Here is a 22,200-nt window from a genome sequence, read left to right on the forward strand (position 1 = left end):
CCATCCCACTGTCTGGCTACAAGGAATTAAGAGCCAGAAATGAGTGTAGAAAATATAAGTTAAACTAGCTATAAATAACTTGCTGTAAGACCCAGAAAACTGAAGGTCAAATGGAGCACACTGCCAGTGTTTTCAAGAAATGTACATGACCTAGCCTTCACCCAAAACCATACATTTGTATGCATTCTGAATCAGAGATATATCATTCCATGTGAATAATTGGTCTCGTTCCTCCAATTTAATGTCTCATATCCCATGAAAAGTCTTGAAATATGTGAAGTGAAAAGTTCAATATATTATTAAAGAAGGTATGGACTATGTTCACTAGATTTAGAGGAATTATAAGGGATTTTGTGTGCTTTCTCTGATAAAGATAGTTTCACTAGAGAAGTGACAGGAATGGTATAACACAAGAAGAAAAAGGGAATGTTGAAAGGTATAAACATCTAACCAGGATATAACTTCTTGGACTATTAAGAGAAATCACTTGGAAAGGGTATCAAAATTAATAGTTGCGGTAAATACTTAAATGCAATCCATGAAATTAATTAAACCCTCCAACTAAAAAGAGCATTGCCTTCTTTTTATATACATTGATGCCTCCACTGGATACTGATGGAGGCAGCAGAAAAACTAAGAGCTGGAAGCTGAGAACCATTTTGCAAATGTCCAGTATGAATCAGAGAGGTCCCCTTCAACTAGTCCTTAAATCACTGTGTGTATAAAACGGAGGTCACTGTGCATGACACCCCATGGATGGCCTCTCCCATTGTCCAGGGTCACAGGACCCAGAAGAGATATCGAAGAGCTTTGCTGAAATCCTATGTGGGAAAGACTTGACCCCATGTCCGGGGTCACAGATCTAAGAAGAGTTCTTGAACTATGACACTTCTGGATTCTGCAGATTATCTAGACACATGGACCAGCCATATGTAAAAGATTCTCTCTTATTTACAGATTAGCAGGGCAGGAAGTGGTAAGATTTCATTTCAAAGATTGTATTTCTCCTGTTCTTTAATATAAATAACTGGAGGTTATTTTGAATTTTAACTACCTAATGTTATATGCGTGTCCTCCTTTGTAAATCCAAGCAAATTAGCCTAAGAGAAATTTCAATCAATAACTTTAAGCAATTGCTTTTGATACTGCAAACTTTCCCTTCCAGACCAAACCATTCAAATAGCAGGGATCATATTCTTAAAAGTGCCTTTAGGAAAAGGGTATCCTTATTTCTTGGAGAAACACTAGAAATGTGAAAAACATGTTAGAAATACTAAAGAAATGATGATTAATGATCATACATAAACATAATAAGACATCTTGGTGATTTGTATTGTTCTTCTTTGAGTATTGTCACTATGATTGTTTCACTCTAGGTGCACTTGTGCCTCCTGTACTTTTGATCAGAGATTTCTCATAGCAGTGTCTGCTTGGTCTGCACATGTGTGTTACTCAGTCTTGTGTTCCGTGTTGTTGTTATATAGCACTTTGTGGGCAAGCTGCCTTCAGTTCCTTCTCTACCACCTCAGCCTCAGACCGAGCCTTAGCAGTTGTTTACGTTGAGCTTTATTTCAGATGTGTTCCCTTAACTCTATTAGTTGTTAGCTTATTATTGTTGTTTTTAGTAGTAGTTTTAGCTTGTAGTAGTTTAAAAAAAATTATTTTTTTTTATATAGCTTTCTTCTAATACCTTTTATACAGTTTCTCCCCTCCCAGGAGTTTTGTTTTACTGGGAGGGCAAGTCCAGTTCTCTTGGTTTCAAGAGCTGCCTGCCAAGCTAGGAGGCAATCCTGGTGAGTGATGGACACTCCTGATGCAGCCGTTGCCTCAGGGAATCTCATATTTCCCAAAAGTGCAACTTCTGTCTGGTATTAAAATCTAGAGCCAGAAAACACAGGGAGATAAAACTTAGATTCCTCATGATGGAGAACTCACTGCGCTCCACCACTGACCCTAGCTAGGGGACCCCCCCGCTCTGCCCCCATTTGCTGGTCTCTGAGTAAATCCACTGTCTGTCTCTGAACCACACTCCATGAGGGCATCTAAGAGGAAGATCCAAGCTTCCCCCCAACGACTGTCCCTTGAGTTCTCCAGGTAGGGAATCTACCTCAAAGAAATACGTTCTCTTATGACTCCAGCTACTTCAGTACCCACTGCTCTGAGACCTGGTACCCATGAGGCTGCTGGTTCCTCAGGTACCAAGGGCACTGTCAAACCTAAAGTCTATGAAGACCCAGGCCATCAATACCATCAATGGAGTGAGGTGGCAAGAAGAGTGCTACCTCTTTTTACTTGGAACCAAAGAAACCCTCTCAAGCTCTTTCTGTACTCCCCTCAGAGTGGTCAAGATTCACAATACCGGCAACTCCCTCACTGTCACTTCAGCACAGGCCATGGACAAGATACTGCAGGAGTTTTGCTTTCCCTGAGACCTTGCTATGTTTGAGACGCCCAACTCTTCATTGCTAGGCTCTGATATACTCCCAGTACCGAGCTCTTCCAGGTTGCGGGACATTGTGTCCAGTTCTGACTATTTCACCTCATGGTTTTTTCCAGTGATCCACTACTGTGGAATGATTTGGAAGAGAAGGATTCTGATGAAGATTTTGCCTCAGTCTCACAAATACATGTGCAAGGCTCTCCTCAGCATTCATGTGGAGGCTCTTTTCCAAAGGTCTCTGAGGAGATTGGTATCACTTGTGAGAAACGGCCACAACCACCATCTAGCTGGTATGAACACCCAGGGATGCCTCTACCCATGCCATATGCACCACCACCTTTGAGTGTCCGATCGCCAGCAGTTCTCTAGGGCTTTGAGCACCATCTATCACAGAGATAAATAGCCTTCATCGCCCTCCCTATCTAGGAAACCTGAACCTCAGGAAGAAATCTTTGAGGAATGGGAAGCTAAGGCTGATGAAGATGTCTCTCCACTGTCCAATATCACTTCATTCCTGGATGAAGTGGTTATGCCACCTCCTTCATCCCTGGTGGACGATTTCAAGCAATTTCAAGAGCTTGTAAAGGGAATTGTGCATTATTTGTAAATGCCTCTTGAACAGGTTAAAGAATCATATCATGAAGTATATAAAGGATGTCAAGCAGCTTATCTGCCCACATTGCCTTGCCTGTTAACCTTTGCAGGGTCCAGTAGGGCCTCATTATCTGACACATCCCAGTCACAATTCCACCTACGTGCAAGAAAGTGGATAAGAAATATTATGTTCTGTGTAAGGAGAATTTTTATTTTCTCATCCCTCTCCTTACTCTTGGTGGTTGACATGAAGAAGTAGTTGTGGTTACTCTCTCTCTGCAGTAACTGTGATTCTTTGAGATATGTATCCCTATGGGTGATCCACTACCCTCTCTTTCCCATCTGCTTCAGAGTTCTTTGCTATGGAGCTTCCCAGTAGAGAAGAAATTAAAGATGGTTCGCCCGCCAATACTATATAACATGAGGCTGGAGTAATATAAGAATGGAGCATGAGGCTGAGTAATGTGCATGCATGAGTCGAATGGACACTACTATTAGAAATCTCCAATCAAAGGCAAAGGGGTGCAAGCATATCTAGAACGGAGCACCTGTATGGGCACACATCTTGAAGAACCACAGTTACTGCACAGGTTGAGTGACCATTTCTTCCTTGGTATAACTGTTGATCCTCAATCCTCATCTACAATGTTTGCTTTCAAGACTGTATTTATATGTTCATTACATGCCTAGAACATTGGTTGTGTCTTCAATTGATTTGTGAAATGTTGATTTTATACTGAAGTGTTTCTGGGTGAATTAAGAAATTGTTGATTGGTTAAGAATAATCAAGAGTCCTGATTCAAGAAAAAATGTTCAAGATGAAAATTGATTTGAAAAGAACCTAGCATAAATTAATAAGATAATGCTTCCTAGACTCAATAAAAGGGGGTTATCCTAATTAGATTCCGTTCTGATGTTGACTATAACTCTTACCACATTGACAAATCTAGTTCGTTAGATACCAGTTTTACAATCTAGCTGGCACAATGGCAAATTCATAAAATTGACCCCCTTTCATGCCTATATGCCCTCCTTAAAGAACTGGTGTTTAATCCAGCTAAGATGCTGGTAGATATGTCCTCATATATGTATTTATTGTTGTTTTAATCTTTGTTCACACCACATGGAAGAATCCGGTATGAAAGCTTTATTTTGCCCCAGCCAATGCCACTGGACTCTTCGAGGCAGCCAAATGCAGCTTCAATCCCCTAGAGGTATCATATGTACTGTGTGGTCATATCTAGATCTGTACTGAGACTACCGTCAACAGGACCCCAAGTCTCCTCTCCCAGTAGACCCCATGTATTGTCCAGTCATGGCCTGCCTCCCGGAATTATTTCATTGGCTGATTACGTCCCAACTGACACCAAAAATCACCTCTGCTCTTTCCTGAATTGCACTTCAGTTCTGTGACCCAACAAAATACTTCTGCCAAACCCTGTTTTGGTGACTGAAAACACCTTGGATTAGTGTGCATGCAGCATGTTTGTGCAAATGCATTGACATTGAGGAATTAAATTTAAAAGTTTGTGTGTGTGTGTGTGTGTGTGTGTGTGTGTGTGTGTGTGTGTGTGTGTGTGTATGTGTATATATATATAATAGTAAAAGCTTAAATAAAGGTATGGTAGGCATTAGGCTTTGAGGTCACTCTGGATAGGGCCTTCGTTTTATTTTAGTGTTTATTACTAATGTATATTTTTGGCTGTTTTGTAATATTTATCTTATTGATACTCTACTTACAACATATTAAAAAGATAAAGAATTATTTCTTTCAGAAGTATTAAGTCTTATTTAGCATAGAAAAACTGAATTTCCATGGTCTCTCTCTCTCTCTGGAACTTTAAATAAAAGCATTTCTGAACAATACAGAAAAGTCTGTAATAAAAAGTTGACTGTTACAAAATGTGCTGAATGTGATGTTTAAGGGATTTAAAGCATACTTTTCTAAATTTATTTTTACTAACACTGTAGGTGGCAGAAATGAAGGGAGCTCAAAAGCTTTTTCAGTCTGTGCCAAGTGACAGCAAAGAAAATCCAAAATATGCTGAGATAAGTGAATGGCGTCAGATGATGAAACGCTTTTCAAGGTTTCTTCTGCTAGTTGACAAGATCTTCCAAGAACTGCTCCGTAAACTGGTGCACAATGCTGTCCAGCTGCTACTGGAGTTATTTAAGGGTTCCAGCAATGTGACCAATCCAGATGAAAAGAAGAATGAAAACCTTATAAGGTTATTTCTGGCACTCTTGGTTGCGAGCACGGGTTTAAAACGTTTTAATTTTATTATATTATTTTCTTAAAGTAATCTGATTATTTTTTATTTTGCTCTGCTTTTATATTGTTTGTGGACCATCAATTTCTTCCACATTGTTTTCAAGCCCTGTACACGCATGATTTCCTTATATGTAAATACTTAGAGATATGAGATGTCTCTTAATATTACTGTTAATGGAGACATCAGTACAGTAAGCGGCAGATCCATGGCTCTTAGACCCAGGGCTGGGAAGGGGCTCAAGGGCAACATTCATCTGCTTTCTTCACTGCTTCAGGTGAAAAGAGGGTAGGCTGCCAGATTTTGGGTCTGTGCAGTGTGCCTCTCTTGGATCTAAAGCTCCATACTTTACCAGTTCCTGGGTTCCTTCCCCATTTAGGGTCCAGATCTATAGATCCATTCTTATGGCCTGATCCAAAGCCCACTGAAGTTAATTGGAGTCTTTCCATTGATTTCAGTGGGCTTTGGATTGTACCCTTAGTCTGCAATATAAAGTTGGATTTGTGTAACTTGACTATAGTAACTGTGCATTTATGATGGAAATACAGGACCTGTTGTTTTAAATTAATAATTCCTTATTTGGTCAGTGAACTTTCTTTAAGTGTAATTGAGGCTGGGGAAGTTACACATTAATGAATGAGTAGATCCGTGAGTAAGGAAACTATGGGATTTACTTGACATTAGTTAAAATGTAACCTACATTTGATGTGAGTATTCATAGTTTGTAATTTTTTCCTCATTGAAGTGCTCTCTTCATTGAAGTATTTCAAAAAAAATTTTAAGTGAATTTTAGTGCCCTGAAAAAGTGCTGAATTAACATCCTGGCATCTGAATTTTTCTCTTTATCCATAAAACAGATGTAACACAGCTAGCAACTATCCAGTTATCTGTACACCGCCTAAACAATGTGTCCTCCACCCAGACTTCCAGAGATGACCCCTAGAGGTGGCAGTGTAATTTAGTTTCTGTTTCCATGTAGTTCTTCATATTTCTGAGATTAATAGGCTGCCACATGATATTGGTTTATATAATATTGGGGATCTGGACTGGGATCACAACTCCTTTCACAAAGAAAAATATATAGCTGTCAGTGTACGACAATATTCCATCACTACTTGTCTGAACCATGTATGAACTCGGCCTAAAACTGAAGATCTTCGTATTCCTTTACCAGTTCCTTGAGTCCTCCATTTTCCCCCACTCTATAAATTTTTATATTCCTTCTAGATTACATTAAAAATACATGTTTGTGTTTTCATTTGGAAAAATGTTAAAGTTCATGCCTGATATATAAAGCCATGATGTGAAATCGTGGTGTAGTGAAGTGTATAGTCTGTCTCTCTATCTCAGTGATACTCAGACTGAGGCTCACAAGCTCTTTAAAGTAGCTCTTTAATGTGTCTCCTGCAGCTCCCTGCAGCACATAATTAAATCACAGAGTGTTTTAATATCAACCAATCTAAGTTATTAACCAATCAGGATATAGATGATAAAATAATAATATTTGGTCAGTTGTTTTGCTGTGAGAATATATATATATAAATATATAAATATAAAAATAGTAAATGAAATAATGAATTCACACTACTGTGACTCATTTTGGTAATGTTGATTGCTAATTTGACTCCTGAAATGCTGAGGTCTGAGTATCACTGATCTAACTAATAACTTTACCTGAAAAATAGAGAGATCTACTGAAAAAATGTTAAACATTTTTAATGAAGCTGCTTTAGTGTTGAAAGCTACAGGTAATTAGTAATTCTTTTCTGTTTAATTAGTAAGAAACATATAATTTAGTTTTCTTTGGTTCATTTTGTTAATCCAGTATTTATAAGAACACTCTTGTGAGACTATCTGGCCAGTTGGATGTAGAATACAGTTCAGTAGGAGTATCTAAAGAATTCATTCGAGATTTTGAGAGAGCATCTCAAGAACCATCTTTCCATTCAAGGGAGGACAAAGTTTTAAAACCTGAAATAATTACTGTTGCTGATATTGACAAGGTAAAGCAGCTGCCAAAATATAGGATTTTCCTTTGAGTGCTTGACATATATATTCCACTGTAAGTGTGTGTGCTTCCCAGTGCACTTGAGCTGGAGGATTCTGGTGATCAATACCCATCATGGTGGTGCACACTCCCTGAGTGTCCTCATTCCTCCAACTGAGGGCATAAAGGGCAGGATTACCTTGTCCACCTCTCAGTTCCTTCTGACCACCTGTTGCTAAAAGTTTGAGATCCCAGTGACACCTTGTGCTCACTGTTTTCCTGTGCTCATCAATAACTTTTCCTGTGTAAATACTTAATGTAGTCAGTATATAATATTTCCTTTGTTGTCTTCTAATAGAAGTTTTGTTTTTATTTGTTTTGTTCCTGAGGTGGTACTGCAGTACTGACTTTAGTCATGCATAAGTCCCCAGGTTTTAAAAACTGCTTGTCTTGCAAGGTAGTCATGCCTGTTAATGATGGGCATATTAGATGCCTCATCTGTTTAGGTGAAGGTCATGTTAAGGACATGTGCTATTTGCAAGTGCTTTTCTAGAGAATGCAAAATCCAGGGAAGCCTGTCTGAGAGAATAGCTTATGGAGAGTTGTATACTTCCAGTCTGTGATCCTGGCCAGCCTAAAACGGATCAAGTGAAGCACGCCACCTCTAAATGTGCTCCAGCAGCTCCAACTTCATATGTTCCATCACTGAGGTCCTTGTCCTCTGATAGATGGAGAAAAACCCTTAAGATGACCAGAGAAAAGAGGCACTGTTCCCATGCCTGGGAACATCATCAAAAACTCATAGAACTTTAAGCTCTGTATATATCAGTGATAGCTCAGGACCCAAAAAGGGCTCCTGGAGCACCTGCGGAGACTCTGACCCTCATACTCTCAGTGAAAAGGTACCTCATAAGTTGACTGGTACTGGGCTGGTACCGTCTACATTAAATTACTTGGCACTGGTACCAATGTTGTCAGTACCGACCATTTGGGTGCCAATGAAGCTGCTACCCTCCATCGCTCCTTTGGTAGCAGTAACCCTGACATCAATACCATTGATGTCTTCAGAGATGGCACTGATGACTGCAGCACCAATACTCTCAGTACCATGAAATCCCCAAGTATCTATGGCAGCCAGAGACTTGCTCTGCATGTCAGTTCCAGGCTCTCTTATATGTCAAATCAGGGTCCTGGGATTGGCTTCAGTACCATTAAAGCCAGTCTGAAGCCTTCAAATATAAGGGCTCCAGGTTACACCTACTGGCACTCCACTATCCTTACCAAAGGAATATTCTTTTTCCTCACAGATTTACAGAGCAGCAGAGAGGCTTCCCCTGCTAAATCCCATGCATTCAAATTTCCCCCACCATCCACATCAAGGCAGCATTCTATAAAGTGTTCTTACAATCATACCTACAGGTTATGGCTAAGAAGATAATTCCTTGACATCCTCCTTGTTAGCCACCAGCTCCTTACACTTACTCACTTTGATATTATTGAATGCCAGGGGGCATCCTGCAAGCAATGAGATCTGTCTCAACCTCTCAATCCAGACCAACCTTCTAGAAAAGAGACTGTGCTCCCTCAAATGGCTCATCCTGTTGCTAGCTTGGCTCCTTTGGATGAGGACACGCAGGAGGAACAGCAGATTCCAATGCAGCTGTCCATCTTCCTCACCAGAAGAGACCATTGTACCTGAATCCTCTTCATGGATCCTGAATGACTATAGATCCTTCCAGAATTTCATGCAGAGGGTTGTCTTGTCTTGCGCTATCCCTGGGGTAGTGGTCCAAGAAAGCCTTCACAGATTATTGAATATATTATACTGAGCTGTACCCAGGCAGGTAGCTTTACATATCAACACTATCAAATCTTTGGACACTGCTAAATTCTTCTGGCAAACACCAGCTTCTCTGGTGTTGTGACAGTCAGGATCCAGACACCCCAGGGGGAGAGCAGGGGGTCTGAATCCCGAAGAATAAGCAATTAACTCAACTTATTGTACTATGAACAGTGTCTTGGAAGGTATAATATGAAAACTGGTGACACACTAGTCATGAATATCATTGCATGAAGCACATATGAATGATGTGTAATGAGTTGTGTGTGTGTGCTGGAAATATGTTCCTAAAATACGTTTTGGGGGTGGACTTGATGAACACATTTTTCCTGGGCAAAGGAATGTTGTTTAGCCTGTTTACCTGTGCGTCCAGTGTAAATTGAGCGAGGTGATGCCAGATACAGTGGAAGTACATTTGAATTTAAGGTAAACAAAATAATCAACAGAAAGAGCTAATTCTCAAGAGGATGAGGAAGACGGCCTCTGTTCATCGGCAGGGGAGAATAACTTTATCTGGGGATACACTTCAAAAAAATACATTTCAAAAGTTTACTGGGCTATAAGAAGAAGGTGAGAGAAAAGTGTTTAATATCCATCACTTTAAAGGACAGAAGAGGCCAGCACTCTTGGAATCTGTGAAAACTTGATCCTTCAACCATGGAGGATGAAGATGCTGAGAACTGACTGTAGATGAGAAATTGCCTGAGACCAGGATTGTAAATTGTTACGTTTTAGACAAAACTCCTGTTGTTACTATTGTTTTATTTGTAACCATGCCATTCTCTTTTTCTCTTGCTTATTAGCACTTAAATCTATGTTCTTTATTAATAAACTTTATGCTTATTTTTACTACAAACCCCATCTCAGTGCTATGTATTAAGTTAGGGTGTGTTTGTTTACTGCCTCTTTGGAGACTTCAGACTTAATTTCTGTAAGTGTCCAGTGAGAGGGGCTGGATACCGCAGAGAAACATCTCTGGGGAGGTTGGGAATTGGGGTGCACTGAATGTTACCTACGAGGCAAGATCTAGATTGGCAGAATCTTGAATAGTTTACTGGTAAGGCAGGGAGCTGTCACACAGTTTAAGCTCCAGCAAAGCTTTTTCTTGCTAAGGCAGAGAGGTAACACAGTGGCTTAAGGCACTAGGTTCCCTGAGGAGAGCATCACTAACCTCAAAAAGAGCTGACTTCTACTGTTAGCTGCCATTGAAGGGGTTTATTCACCTTCTGCTGGGTTCCTTGGTGATAACAGTGAAGGAAGAAGATCAGATGGGCATTTCAAATCTACTCCAAAGGACAAGGAGCCAGAGAGGCTTGATTTGTTTGGAAGGAAAGAAGGCTTATTCTAGTTGTAGCCTCCAAATAACAATTACAAACTACCAGGCACTATTATTGAAATATGATTTTAATGACTATGAGTCACTGAACAGATTTACTGACAAATTGCCTCAAAAAGTGAAGGACCAGTTTAAATCTGTTGTGGCTGAGGGCCAGCAAATAGCCATGACATTGTTGCAAACGACTCTGGACACAGCAGATACAGCCTTCAGTTTTCATAGTGACTGCTATCACCATTGGGAGGTCTTCCTGGCTTCCCACATCAGGCATATGTAGGGAAGTTCCAAACTTTATGGTGCAACCTCTTCATTGGAAAGACTGACAAGGCTTTATACTCTCTTAAAGACTCCAGAGTGACACTAATGTCTTTAGAAATATATACCCCAGGCCCCAAGAAGATGTATACCCCAGTCCCCACCTTAATTTAGTGGGCCTCAATAGTGCCACTGCCAGTGCTCCTTTCAACAGATATACCAGTATCTCTCTATGAGATAGGTATATCTCCATAATTTTAAAACTTCAATTTATTTTTGGGGGAGGGATAGCTCAGTGGTTTGAGCATTGGCCTGCTAAACCCAGGGTTGTGAATTCAATCCTTGAGGGGGCCACTTAGGGATCTGGGGCAAAAATCAGTACTTGGTCCTGCTAGTGAAGGCAGGGGGCTGGACTCGATGACCTTTTAGGGTCCCTTCCAGTTCTATGAGATAGGTGTATATCTCCATATATTTTTTATTTTTAACATTGGCAGGCTGATTTCTCCAGAGAGTGACATAAGTTTCCATGAAAAAAATCATCCACATCTGCATCAATGAACTCTACCCATCGACCTACATCAGCCTCAAGGCAGCCAATTTGATTACTTCACTGAGAGCAGAGATTTTGGATCTTCCCAACCAGTTCCCTTCCTCTGGGAACCAGTTGTACCATTTCTGCAGTATCTGCGACTTCATAACCACCAATCGTTCTGGGTTCTAGGCGCTGTGAAATTGGAATACACCATCCAATTCCACTTTTTGCTGTACGCTACCAACCTCTACCCCATCCCTATTCAGTGATTTATCACAAGATTGGACTGTTCAAGATGTACAGTCTCTTCTAGGTCTTGGAGCAATAGAGGGAGGTCCCTTTACAGCACAGGGGAAGAGGGTTTTGCTTCTGGTATTTTCTTGTACCCAAAATAAGAGGGCATTTTTAGGCCCGTCCTGGACTGAAGGAAATTGAACATCTTTTCAGAAAGCTTAAAATTAAGGATGGGTGCCCCTTGCGTTCATTATCCTGCCCTTCGACTCAAACGATTGTTAGGCAACCTTGAGGTCAATAGCAGCTTATTTTCATGTGGTTATCCGCCCAAGCCACAGAAAATACATAAGGTTTTTAGTGGGGGTCATCACTACCAATATACAATGCTTCCATTTAGCTTCTCAGCAGCTCATTTCAGACAACGTATTCCCATAACTGGACAGTTTAATTTGTGGACAATCCAGCTAACAGAGAGCATCTGTCAAATCCAGTTGCTTTTTGCAAAACTGGGTCTGAAATAAGGAAAAGTTGATATTATCTTGTGTACAAAGAATTGAGTTTATTGGGGCCATTCTCAACTCTCCTGCAACCATCTACCTGCCTCAGGAAAGGTTTCAGTCCATCCTAAACATATGCACCAATCTGTAGGCTCACCCAAGTACAACAGTGAGGACTTGTCTGAGATTGCCAGGATGCCTGAAATTAAATAAAATCTGCCTCAGAACATCTCATCTTCCCAGAGTGCAGAATGCTCTAGTGGATTGTGTAAGTAGGAAGTTGATCAGCAATCATGTATGGACCCGGAAACACAAAATAGTTCAGATTATAGTTAACAAATGAGGCATCCATGCTTTATACCTGTTCACTACCCACAGAAAACAGTGTGTGACCATTTCTGTTCCAGGCCATTCATAGTCTAGAATCAATAAGACGCATTCCGGCTTCTTTGCATCTCAGAACATCTATGTGTATATCCATCCTTCAATTGCACTGATTCCTAGATTTATCATAAAATTGAAATAAGATCAGACTAACATTATTTTAATAACTCTAACATGGCTGTTGCAATATTGGTTTTTGGATATTCAGACTCTGTCATGACAGCATCCCATAACCATGCAATTGTTCCCCGATTTAATCTCTAAGAATTTCAGAAAGTTTATGCATCCAGATCCTTACGGCCTCTCCCTCACTGCATGGTTGTTGACTGGCTAATGATACTGGAGGGGGATCTGCTCATATAATATACAGAACATCCTTATTAACAGCAGGAAAAGCTCACCTAGCGCAATTCACCTAGATAAGTGGGAAAGATTTTTATTTGGGCCCACTGTCATGTGCTGTCACCATCCAAAGCGCAGATTCAAGGTACTTGGAATATCTGCTGAACTTAAAAGAATAAGGTCTTTCTGGTAGCAGTTATGGATCTGCCACTTGCGTTTTTGGACTCATGCTCTCTTCCATTTATCAGGTAAGACAGTTTTTCTCATTTTAATAACATTGGTAACAAGAATTGGAGCACTATAAACTTTAATGGTAGGACCTCCATGTACAGTTGTCTACAAAGACAAGGTCTTATTAAGTTCTCCTTCAAAGTTCTTGTCAAAGGTGATCTAGGAATTCCACCTAAACCAGGTCATACATCTACCAATATTCTTTCTGAAACTACATGCTCACTGGGATGCGGAGAGGTTGCGCTTACTGGGATGAGGAGAGGTTGTACTCACTGGATTCTTGTAGGGCACTTTCTGTTTAGACAGGACAAAACAGTGTAGAGCCTCACTGAGACTCTGCGTAGCTTACACAGAGAAAAGAGATAATCTAATATCAGCATGGGAATTTCCGATTGGACCTTTGCCTGCATCAGGTCCTGTTATGACTTTGCAAAGATTGTACCACCTGCAAAAATTATTGCACAATGTTCCAGTCATAGACCTTTATAAAGCAGATACATAGGTTCACTCCACATTATGCCATTGTTGAAGCATTTATTGGCAATGTACACTTTGGAAAGGCAGTTGTGCATTTGCTGTTTAAATAGACTCTGAGTTCCTTCCATGAAAGGAGTACTGCTTGGGCTCACCAACGGTAGAATATATATGAGTACAAGTACTTGAAGAAGAAGATACTTACTTAACTGTACAATAACTGGTTCTTCAAGATGTGTTGTACACATATATATTCCATGACCCAGGTTCCATCCCATTTACTAGAGTCTAATATCACCAAAATTTGGGTGGTGAAGGAACTGAGAGGGTTGGGGTGGCCCTGCCCTTTATGCCATCAGATGGAGGGCACATGCACAGGGCTGCACATGTGGGAGGAACAGCATAATGGTTTTCTTTTCCCATGTGAAAGCCAGTCTCTCCCCTGCTCCACAGTGAATGGCCACAGTTAGTCTTTGTATTCCTCTTTCTGAGTACAAGTACCACAGGGGGGTAGTGCTGCTAGTATGGTGTAGCAGCAGGTGTAGTGTCTCAGTGCACCAGAAGGATCTGGGAAGTATTAGAGTTCCTATTGGAATGGTATGCATCTATTCTGCACCAGGGTAGAGGGATACTTTAAAAACAAAAATGAGTCCTTACGTTTTTTATTAAATCTATTCATTTTAGTGGGAGTTTGCATGAGTTAACTGAGTGAGGCTCTCATCATTTGGCACAAGAAGAATAATGAAAATGATTGAGATTTTGAATCTGTTGTTACAAATCACACAACAAATGATTTTTAGCTAACAATTGTATACCAATAAATATTAATAGGTTTTATTTAAACCCACCCAGGTATTAAAATTTGTAATATTATTTGACACTATTAAAGTAGTCAAGATATAATAAAACTAAGGAGGTGTGGAAATATGAAGTATTCTACAAGTTTACTATTAAATCTACTAAAAATAGGCAGCTGAAATTAAAAGGCTTGTAATTCATAAAAAATGCATCTGCATCCATCTGAGGTTCTAAAACAGACTCATAAAAGTGGATAAGTCAGAGGTGGGCAAACTACGGCCCATGGGCCACATCCGGCCCGTGGGACTCTCCTGCCCGGCCCCTGAGCTACTGGCTTGGGAGGCTAGCCCCTGGTCGCTCCCCTGCTGTTCCCCCTCCCCTGCAGCCTCAGCTCACTGCGCTGATGGCACAATGCTTTGGGCGGCGGGGCTGTGAGCTCCGGGAGCAGCGCAGCTGCAGAGCCGGGGCCTGACTCGGTGCTCTGTGCTGCGCGGTGACATGGCTGGCTCCAGCCGGGCGGCGTGGCTGCCTGTCCTGGGTGTCTGCCTGTCCTGAGTGCCTGCCTGTCCTGTCCTCTGGGTGGCACGGCTGTAGCGCCGCCAGCCGCCGGTGATCCAGGCAGTGCGGTAAGGGGGGCAGGGAACGGGGAGGGGGGGTTGGATAAAGGGCAGGGGAGTTCGGGGAGGTGGTCAGGGGGCGGGTGTGTAGATAGGAGTTGGGGCAGTCAGAGGGCGGGGAACGGGGGTTGAATGGGGGCAGTCAGGAAGGAGAAGGTGGGTTGGATGGGGCTGCAGGGGGGAGTCAGGGGACAGGGAGCGGGGATGGTGGATGGGGCGGGGTCCTGGGGGGGCCGTCAGGGAACGGGGGGTTGGATGGGGCAGGAGTCCCAGGGGGGCCATCAGGGAGCAAGAAGCGGGGGGGGGGTTGGATAGGGGTCGGGGGCTGGGCCACGCCTGGCTGTTTGGGGAGGCACAGCCTCCCCTACCCTGCCCTCCATACAATTTCGGAAACTGATGCGTCCCTCAGGCCAAAAAGTTTGCCCACCCCTGGGATAAGTGCTACTCCCATTTTGGAATTAGGGAAAAATGAAGCACAGAGAGTTTTGTGACTTGTTGAAATAGGGTGACCAGATGTCCCTATTTTATAGGGACAGTCCTGAGATTCGGGCTTTTTCTTCTATAGGCGCCTATTACCCCCCCACCCCCTGTCCCAATTTTTCACACTTGCTGTCTGGTCACCCTATGTTGAAACCAAGGACAGAATTGGTAATAAAATTCACTTCTGACTAGTCCCTATCTGTAATGGTCTAATCATTTCATCCTGTCATCTCCAGATCAGAAGTTCTGGCTCTGTTTTGTATCTGGAATAATTATTTCTAACATTCATACATCTACATTTTAATTGACACTTTTACACTGATGATAATCAATAATCTCCCTCAGCTTTTGGTTTTAGGATCAGATGTTTTCTTCTTTTTTTTTTCACTGTATAGTGTTTTCACACAACTGATACTTGTAATTTATGCTGTTGTATAGTCTGATGTTCTGGGCTTGTATTTCTGTTTTGGGATACAGTTTGTAAGAAAAATGCTATATTAAATATTTTAATGTATCCTTGCAATTGAATAATATCTGTATATCAATTTAGGTGCTAGAAGATGTAAAAAAGCAACTGGAAGGAGAGCAAGAATATGCACCAGTATTTGAAGTAAATATAGGTCTAAGAATTCCTTTTGAGAAGATTAATGATAGAGGCAGTCATCCGGAGGATGATCTGGAGTCCTGTGAGATGCAAGATGATGATTATTTTTCACTGACCTCAGTAGAGTTTCTGAAGCAAAGGTTAAAAGATGATGAAAATTTGAAAAGTTGGACCCAGAGTAACAGTAAAAGGGCATGTGAGGAGCTGTCGGAAAATACAAAGGAACAAGAGACATTTAAATTAAGTCAAGGAAAAACTGACTTTTCTGGTAAGATAAACAGAGTCCTTTAGGAATAAAGAAAAGTGTCATATATGAAACTGACATGTAAACTATTACTAAAATAGGATTTAGAGTATATCCAGTAGCACAGTAGAGATTGAATATTATGTAAATGCTAGTATTTTTGCAAGTAGCAATAACATTTTTATTTAAAGATTACTGTATTTTCTGGCCTTACTAGTGGCTAATGAAGTGCATTTAATTTCTAAGTATTTTTATATTTAAAAAAATCATTTACATCTGTTAATGTGTGTGTGTGTGATACTCTATCATTTTTCATGTTTTCTAGTTACTGCTGTAAGCTAGCCCAAATACTTGGTTGTGACTCCACATACCAGTGATTGAAACATGGGGAATAAAAAATAATGTTTTTCAGAAGGAGACCAGCAGTCCATTGATTAAGCTTAATCTTTATAGTGGCATACCATCTTCTGGAGATGTTTGTTTCTCTCTGCAGGAAACTTTCCGGAAGCTAAAACTATGTCTTTTTCACAAGCTTCCTACCACATTGCTTATGGAAAATATCTGTGGCCAGTCAATAAAATGTGCAGACTGCTTCCAGATATTCCTCATATGCATCTTTCTCTGGAGAATATTTGCTGTCTTTTTCTGGGTGTCAGGTTTGGCAAGAATTAAGTACCGTAATTAGATAATTTCACAAAGACAGGTACATGCTAATGGTTTTCAAGAGTTCCTCATATACTTCAACCAGCATCTGAAGATGTGGCATTTGAGAATCTCTACAGATAGCTGGAATGGCCACTAGATGTGTTAGTTAGATTCATCTCAAAGTGCTTCATCAGTCAGCATTCATTTTGGTTTGATGCAAAGGGGGAACTCCCCAAGTAAGCCTAATGGCATCCAAACTTCCTAGGCAGTGGCAGGAGTCCCAGTCCTGAACCAAGTCGTTGGGAGCTTTCTGCTCTGGAGCAGAACCACCTAGTACCAGGAAGGACTGGACTGAAATTTTGAAAGGCAAAATTGTGGCACTTTCCAATACTGGGACTGCTTCTCTGGCACCAAAACCCTCATTGGTACTGCTGGATCCAACATCTTCTACTTCAATGATCTGAGTTATAGAAATGACTCTAGCTCTCTGCTTAGCTCTAGAATACCTTCTACTGCTTCCAGAACCAGAGTTACCTCCCTCTCCAGACCTCAATGCCTGGCACCAGGACTTCTGCTGCTTCTGATATCACTGTGGTACCCATCTATGTCCTTGTCCTCAAGTAAGGGTTGAGCCAGATTGGCTCTGGTACTGTCAGTGAGTAGAGAGGCAGGTCACCCCACCTCCTCTGATACTAATGGCTCCCACTCTGGATCTGGGATCAGAATCCTCAGGATTGGAAGAAGACTTTGAGAGGGACGTCTTCGGCCTGGGCAGAACATCAGGAGTTTCCAGGGCTTCTCGCCACTCCCATATGAGAGAATATCTCCCTTATACTCACTGGTGCCCTGCCCCCTGGGGACCAGTATAGAGGAATATGAGATCCCACAGTGGGAATACTGGATCCCAGAAGATCTGTGGGATTACCACCCTTATACCCATCTCATGGCACAAGGACCCAAGGAGACCTAGGGTTCTCAGAGGGTGGAGGAGGAGCTTCCTTAGCCTTCTCAAGAATCACAACTCCAGCAGTACGAGGAAGAATAGGAACAAGAGCAGAACTTGTCTACGCTTGTGACATTTTCTACTTCCCTGGATGATGTGGTCGTTCTAGTTTCCCCACCATGACCTGATGACTAAGGCCCTCCAGGACTTACTGAAGAGAGTGGCAGACTCACTTCGTATTCCCCTGAAAGAGGTATAGGAAGATCCATACAAACTGCTGGTCATTTTGTATAGGTCAGTCCTGAGCAGAGTGGTGCTTTCTATTAATGACGCCGTCCTCAAACCTTCCAGGCCTCTCTTGCAGACACATGCCATGATCCCACCAGTCTACAGTTGGGCTGAGAAGAGATACTTCATACCTGTGAAAGGGTCAGAGTACTTAAGTTCTCACCTGCTTCCCAACTCACTGATGGTGTCTGTAGCCATCGAGCATAGCTGACAAAAATGACCCAGTTCTATGCGGCATGAGAATAAAGCGAAGAGGGTTGACCTCTGTGGTAGGAAGGCATATTTCTCAGCCTCCCTTCAGTTCTGAGTTTCAAACTGCCAAGCTCTATGACAAGCTGGGTGGCTTCACTGATAAGGTGCCTCTCAGGACTTTAGAGATCAGTTCCGGGCTCTGACTGATGAAAGAAACTGGAAACAAAGTTTGGCACTTCAGACTGCCCTAGACATAGAGGGTGGCCTGGTGGTGAAATCTCTCCTCTGTGAGAATCCCAAAGGAGGTATAAACAATGATGGAGGACCTTCCATTTTAGTACAATGATCTATTATGCAACCCAGTGTATCCCACAGTCCTGGATCTCTGGAATGCTCTCCTTTCTCTGCAGCACACAGAGGCGGATCAGTGTTTTGGTGCTGGATGGACTGGCCATGCCCCCTCTGCTCCTGCTTGTTGCCAGATTTCTGCCTCCACAGCAGCAGATAGTGGCAGTTCCTTTTGCTTTTTCCCTTACTACTCCTTCTATTTTAATTTTTCTACCCAGTTTTCTGGGCAGTAGCGAGCAGTGTTCTCCCTCCTTGGCATTCCTCCCCCTCCCTGGGACTGTTAATCCCTTAAGAGTTTAACCTTCCCATAGCCTCTGCTGCAGTATTTCCCTGCTGGCTCCTCTGCCCCTTACATGCATGGCAGAGCAGTCAAGAAAGCAATGGGTAAAATCCAAGTAGTGCTCTATGTGTGAGACAGCATTCCCAGGCTTGGTTGACAGTGAGTTATGGCCAGCCTGCACCCAGCCTTCCGTCTCTAACTCTGATACGCCCTGGGGCTACTAGTCAGACAGGCCGAAGGGGTCCCCTGCCCACTGAGACAGCCATGACTCCAATGGGGAAAAAATAGACCAGGAACCCCCAGAGGGTTGTATCCCTAAGCACAATCCGTTGCCTTCTCCCTGTTAGCCAGTTTCTTATCCAGCTTACAATGCTTGTACTGATCCCTATCTTCCCTAATTTTAGTAATGATTTTCCATATGGCCGTAACTCCATTCCATGGCTGCGGCTCTGGGGCTGGGAGCGTAGCCGCAGCCAGGCTGCGGTGGGGGCCAGCAGCCAAGCCCGCGGCCAGGTGCAGCTCCACTCCTACCCCAGAATTGGCCCCTGACCGCAGACCTGGATCTGGACTCAGACCCAGACCCACCTGCAGTTGCGGCCCCAGCCTCGGCCTCCTTACCCCGTCCATGCCCCACAGCCCCGCTCCTGGCCCTGGCTGGGGTGTGTGTGTGTGCAGACAGGGGTAAGGGGGTGCAACCCTAAAAAGTTTGGGGACCACTGCCTTAGGGCTATGTCTTAGCTCCTTCAGCTTATACCTTATGGTATCTCATCCATCGTTTGAGCCCCTGGCATCCTGCTGTCTTCTATATCTTTCTCAGAAGATAACATTTTGGGTCTCTATCCAGTCAGCCAGAAGAGTCAGGAACTAGGGGTGCTTATGGCTGACCCTCCCTGTACAGTTTTTCAGAGCGGCAAGGTATTCATAAGACTACATCTGTAGTTTATCTCTTAGGAGGTGTTGGAATTTCACATCAACCAAATTATGTACCTCTATTTTACGTAAGCCTTGTTCTATCAGAGAGGAGGTCTCATGGCTTTCAGTGGACATGCTCAGGGCTCTTGCCTTTTATCTACAAAGAATAAAATCATTTTGAAAATCCCGTAAACTCTTTGTCTCATTCGTGGAATTTATGAAAGGAGAGGCTCTTTCCTCCCAGATGCTGCTGAAATGGATCTCAAAATGCATCTGACTGCTACAAGATGAATGATATTTCCTTTGAGGGCAGCGTGAGAACTCATTTGACTAGTGCTCAGGCAGGATTGGTTGCTTCCCTTAGAGAAGTTCCTATTACTGACTTCTGCAGAGCAGCACCTTGGAGTTCTGTACACACCTTCACTAGACAACAGGCACTGGTGCAAGGAGCTGCTTTTGATGCTTCCCTAGGCAGGGCACTTCTGCAATTTACTGTGCCATAGGACTCAAGGAACCCACTTCCTTAAAGAGGCATTGCATATGAATCACCTGAAGTTCACTATAGATAGGGACAATCAGTCAAAGAAGGATGAGTTACTCACCTTGTAGTAACTTGAGTTCTTTGAGATGTGTTGTCCCTGTGTGTAGTACACTACATGCTCTCCTTCTGCACTATCTGGTTCCCCTACTGGGGACTAGCGGTAGAAAGGAACTAAAATGGCAGCGGTCCAGCAGCCCCCTTTATTCCTTTAGGGTGGAGCATGAGGATGGTGGGGGTGCATGCTCAGACCCTCCTGACACTGCTAAAAACAAGGTCTCTGGTTCTGGGCACATGGAGCACATTCACAATCTGAATGTTCACTATATATAGGGTCAACACATCTTGAAGAACTCAAGTTACTACAAGGTGTGTAACCCATCTGTTCTCTACGCTTCTTAATATGCCATTCCACTCAATTTGGGCAGCAATGTTGTTGGACCAGGACACTCTTTTTCTCTGAATTACTTGTCTTTTAGGAATTTTAATTGAAAATTTTCTTAGATTTTGTTTCTATTGCTCAGGAAGTCTCAAACTGAGGGCATTCAGCCTACCAGCACCCTTATCTCCATAAGAAGAGAGTAGTGTCACACACACTTGACTTTTTTCCTGTTTCCATCTGTGGGTAGAAGAAGTTACAACCACTGTTTGGACTGATTAGCATGTTAAGGGATATAAGAGACCAAATTAGGAGGTAAGACATTAGAATTTTGTTCAATACTTGTGCTTTCTTTTCTATAGCAGGCAAAGCAGAAGTCAACCCTGAATCAGATAATAAAGTGGAATTAAAACAGGAATGGTAAGTGTAGTCTTAGAAACATATTTAACAACACACTATTCAGAGTGTAACAGCTGATAGTAATGGGGTAAAAGTGGGCATTTTAGTTGAAACCTCTATAATAGTATGCACATTTTTTTTAAATATATTACCAATATTCAGAATGTTGATTATTTTCTTTCCTAGTTCTTCATCATTCTGTACAGATATCTTTTTAAATCCCAATAGAAGACAGTTTTCTAAAAAATTACAAGGAATTGTGGATGGTCTAGAAAATACTACCGGTATGTATGATTGTTGGTATCACTTCATAAAGCAAATACTAGTGAATATGTAATAGAACAAAGCACCAAGCAAGAAAAGAGGAGAGGTTAGCAAATGCTATGGAGTGGGAGGAAGAGAGAAATTTAGGAAAATGAAGAAAGGGTGACAGAAGAGAGGAAAAAAATAGAAGTCAAAAAAGAAAGGGAGGCAAATACAAAGAATAGAGGGAGAGAAAAAGGGTGTGGGGAGAATAACATTGGTGGTGGTGGTCCAACTCCTTTTGGTTTTTTTTACAAATGTTGATTCCACGCATAAATTTTGTATTGAGACTTTATACACTACTGAAGTTTAGAGTAGGCTGTCATATGTGCCCTTTGGCAGCCCATTGGATTTCCATATCATAAATCAGCTTATTTCTTATATTGGATAGTTTCAGGACATTGCGTATTTATAGTATGATATATAGAACTGATCTGGATGACAGATCAAAAATAATACAAATTTTCTTCTTCTAGAGAGTTCCTATGGGTTGTCTACTTCAGGTGCACGTACACCCCGTGTGCCTTTGATTATATTTCTTGCTATCAATGTCTGGTTGATCCATAAGTACACCCTAGCTATCCTCATGCCCTATACTTAAGATACATAGGGCAGTACAGGACCACCCACAGCTGCAATTCCTTCTCAACCATGTGTGGCATGTAATGGAATGCTGTGGTGTCTGCATAGCTAGCTTCTCACTTAGTTGTAGTGTTTATATATACATAGTTATATTAGTTTGTGTGGTTAGGATAGATTAATAGTGAGGGGTTGTTACAGATTTTTAGAGAAGAAAAAAAATCTCTTTTTAAGG

General features: G+C 42.0%; 1 protein-coding gene across 1 annotated transcript in view; it reads left to right on the top strand.

Moving 5' to 3' along the window:
- The window catches only part of DNAH14 (dynein axonemal heavy chain 14), a 451,367-nt gene that overhangs the window by 63,690 nt on the left and 365,477 nt on the right, over positions 1-22,200 (top strand). Inside the window, 5 exon segments of the mRNA XM_065401478.1 lie at positions 5,006-5,262; positions 7,130-7,307; positions 15,862-16,183; positions 21,047-21,104; positions 21,270-21,367. Coding sequence (XP_065257550.1) covers positions 5,006-5,262; positions 7,130-7,307; positions 15,862-16,183; positions 21,047-21,104; positions 21,270-21,367 — 913 coding nt within the window.

This window comes from Emys orbicularis, chromosome 3, assembly GCF_028017835.1.
Source record: "Emys orbicularis isolate rEmyOrb1 chromosome 3, rEmyOrb1.hap1, whole genome shotgun sequence".
Lineage (NCBI taxonomy): Eukaryota > Metazoa > Chordata > Testudines > Emydidae > Emys > Emys orbicularis.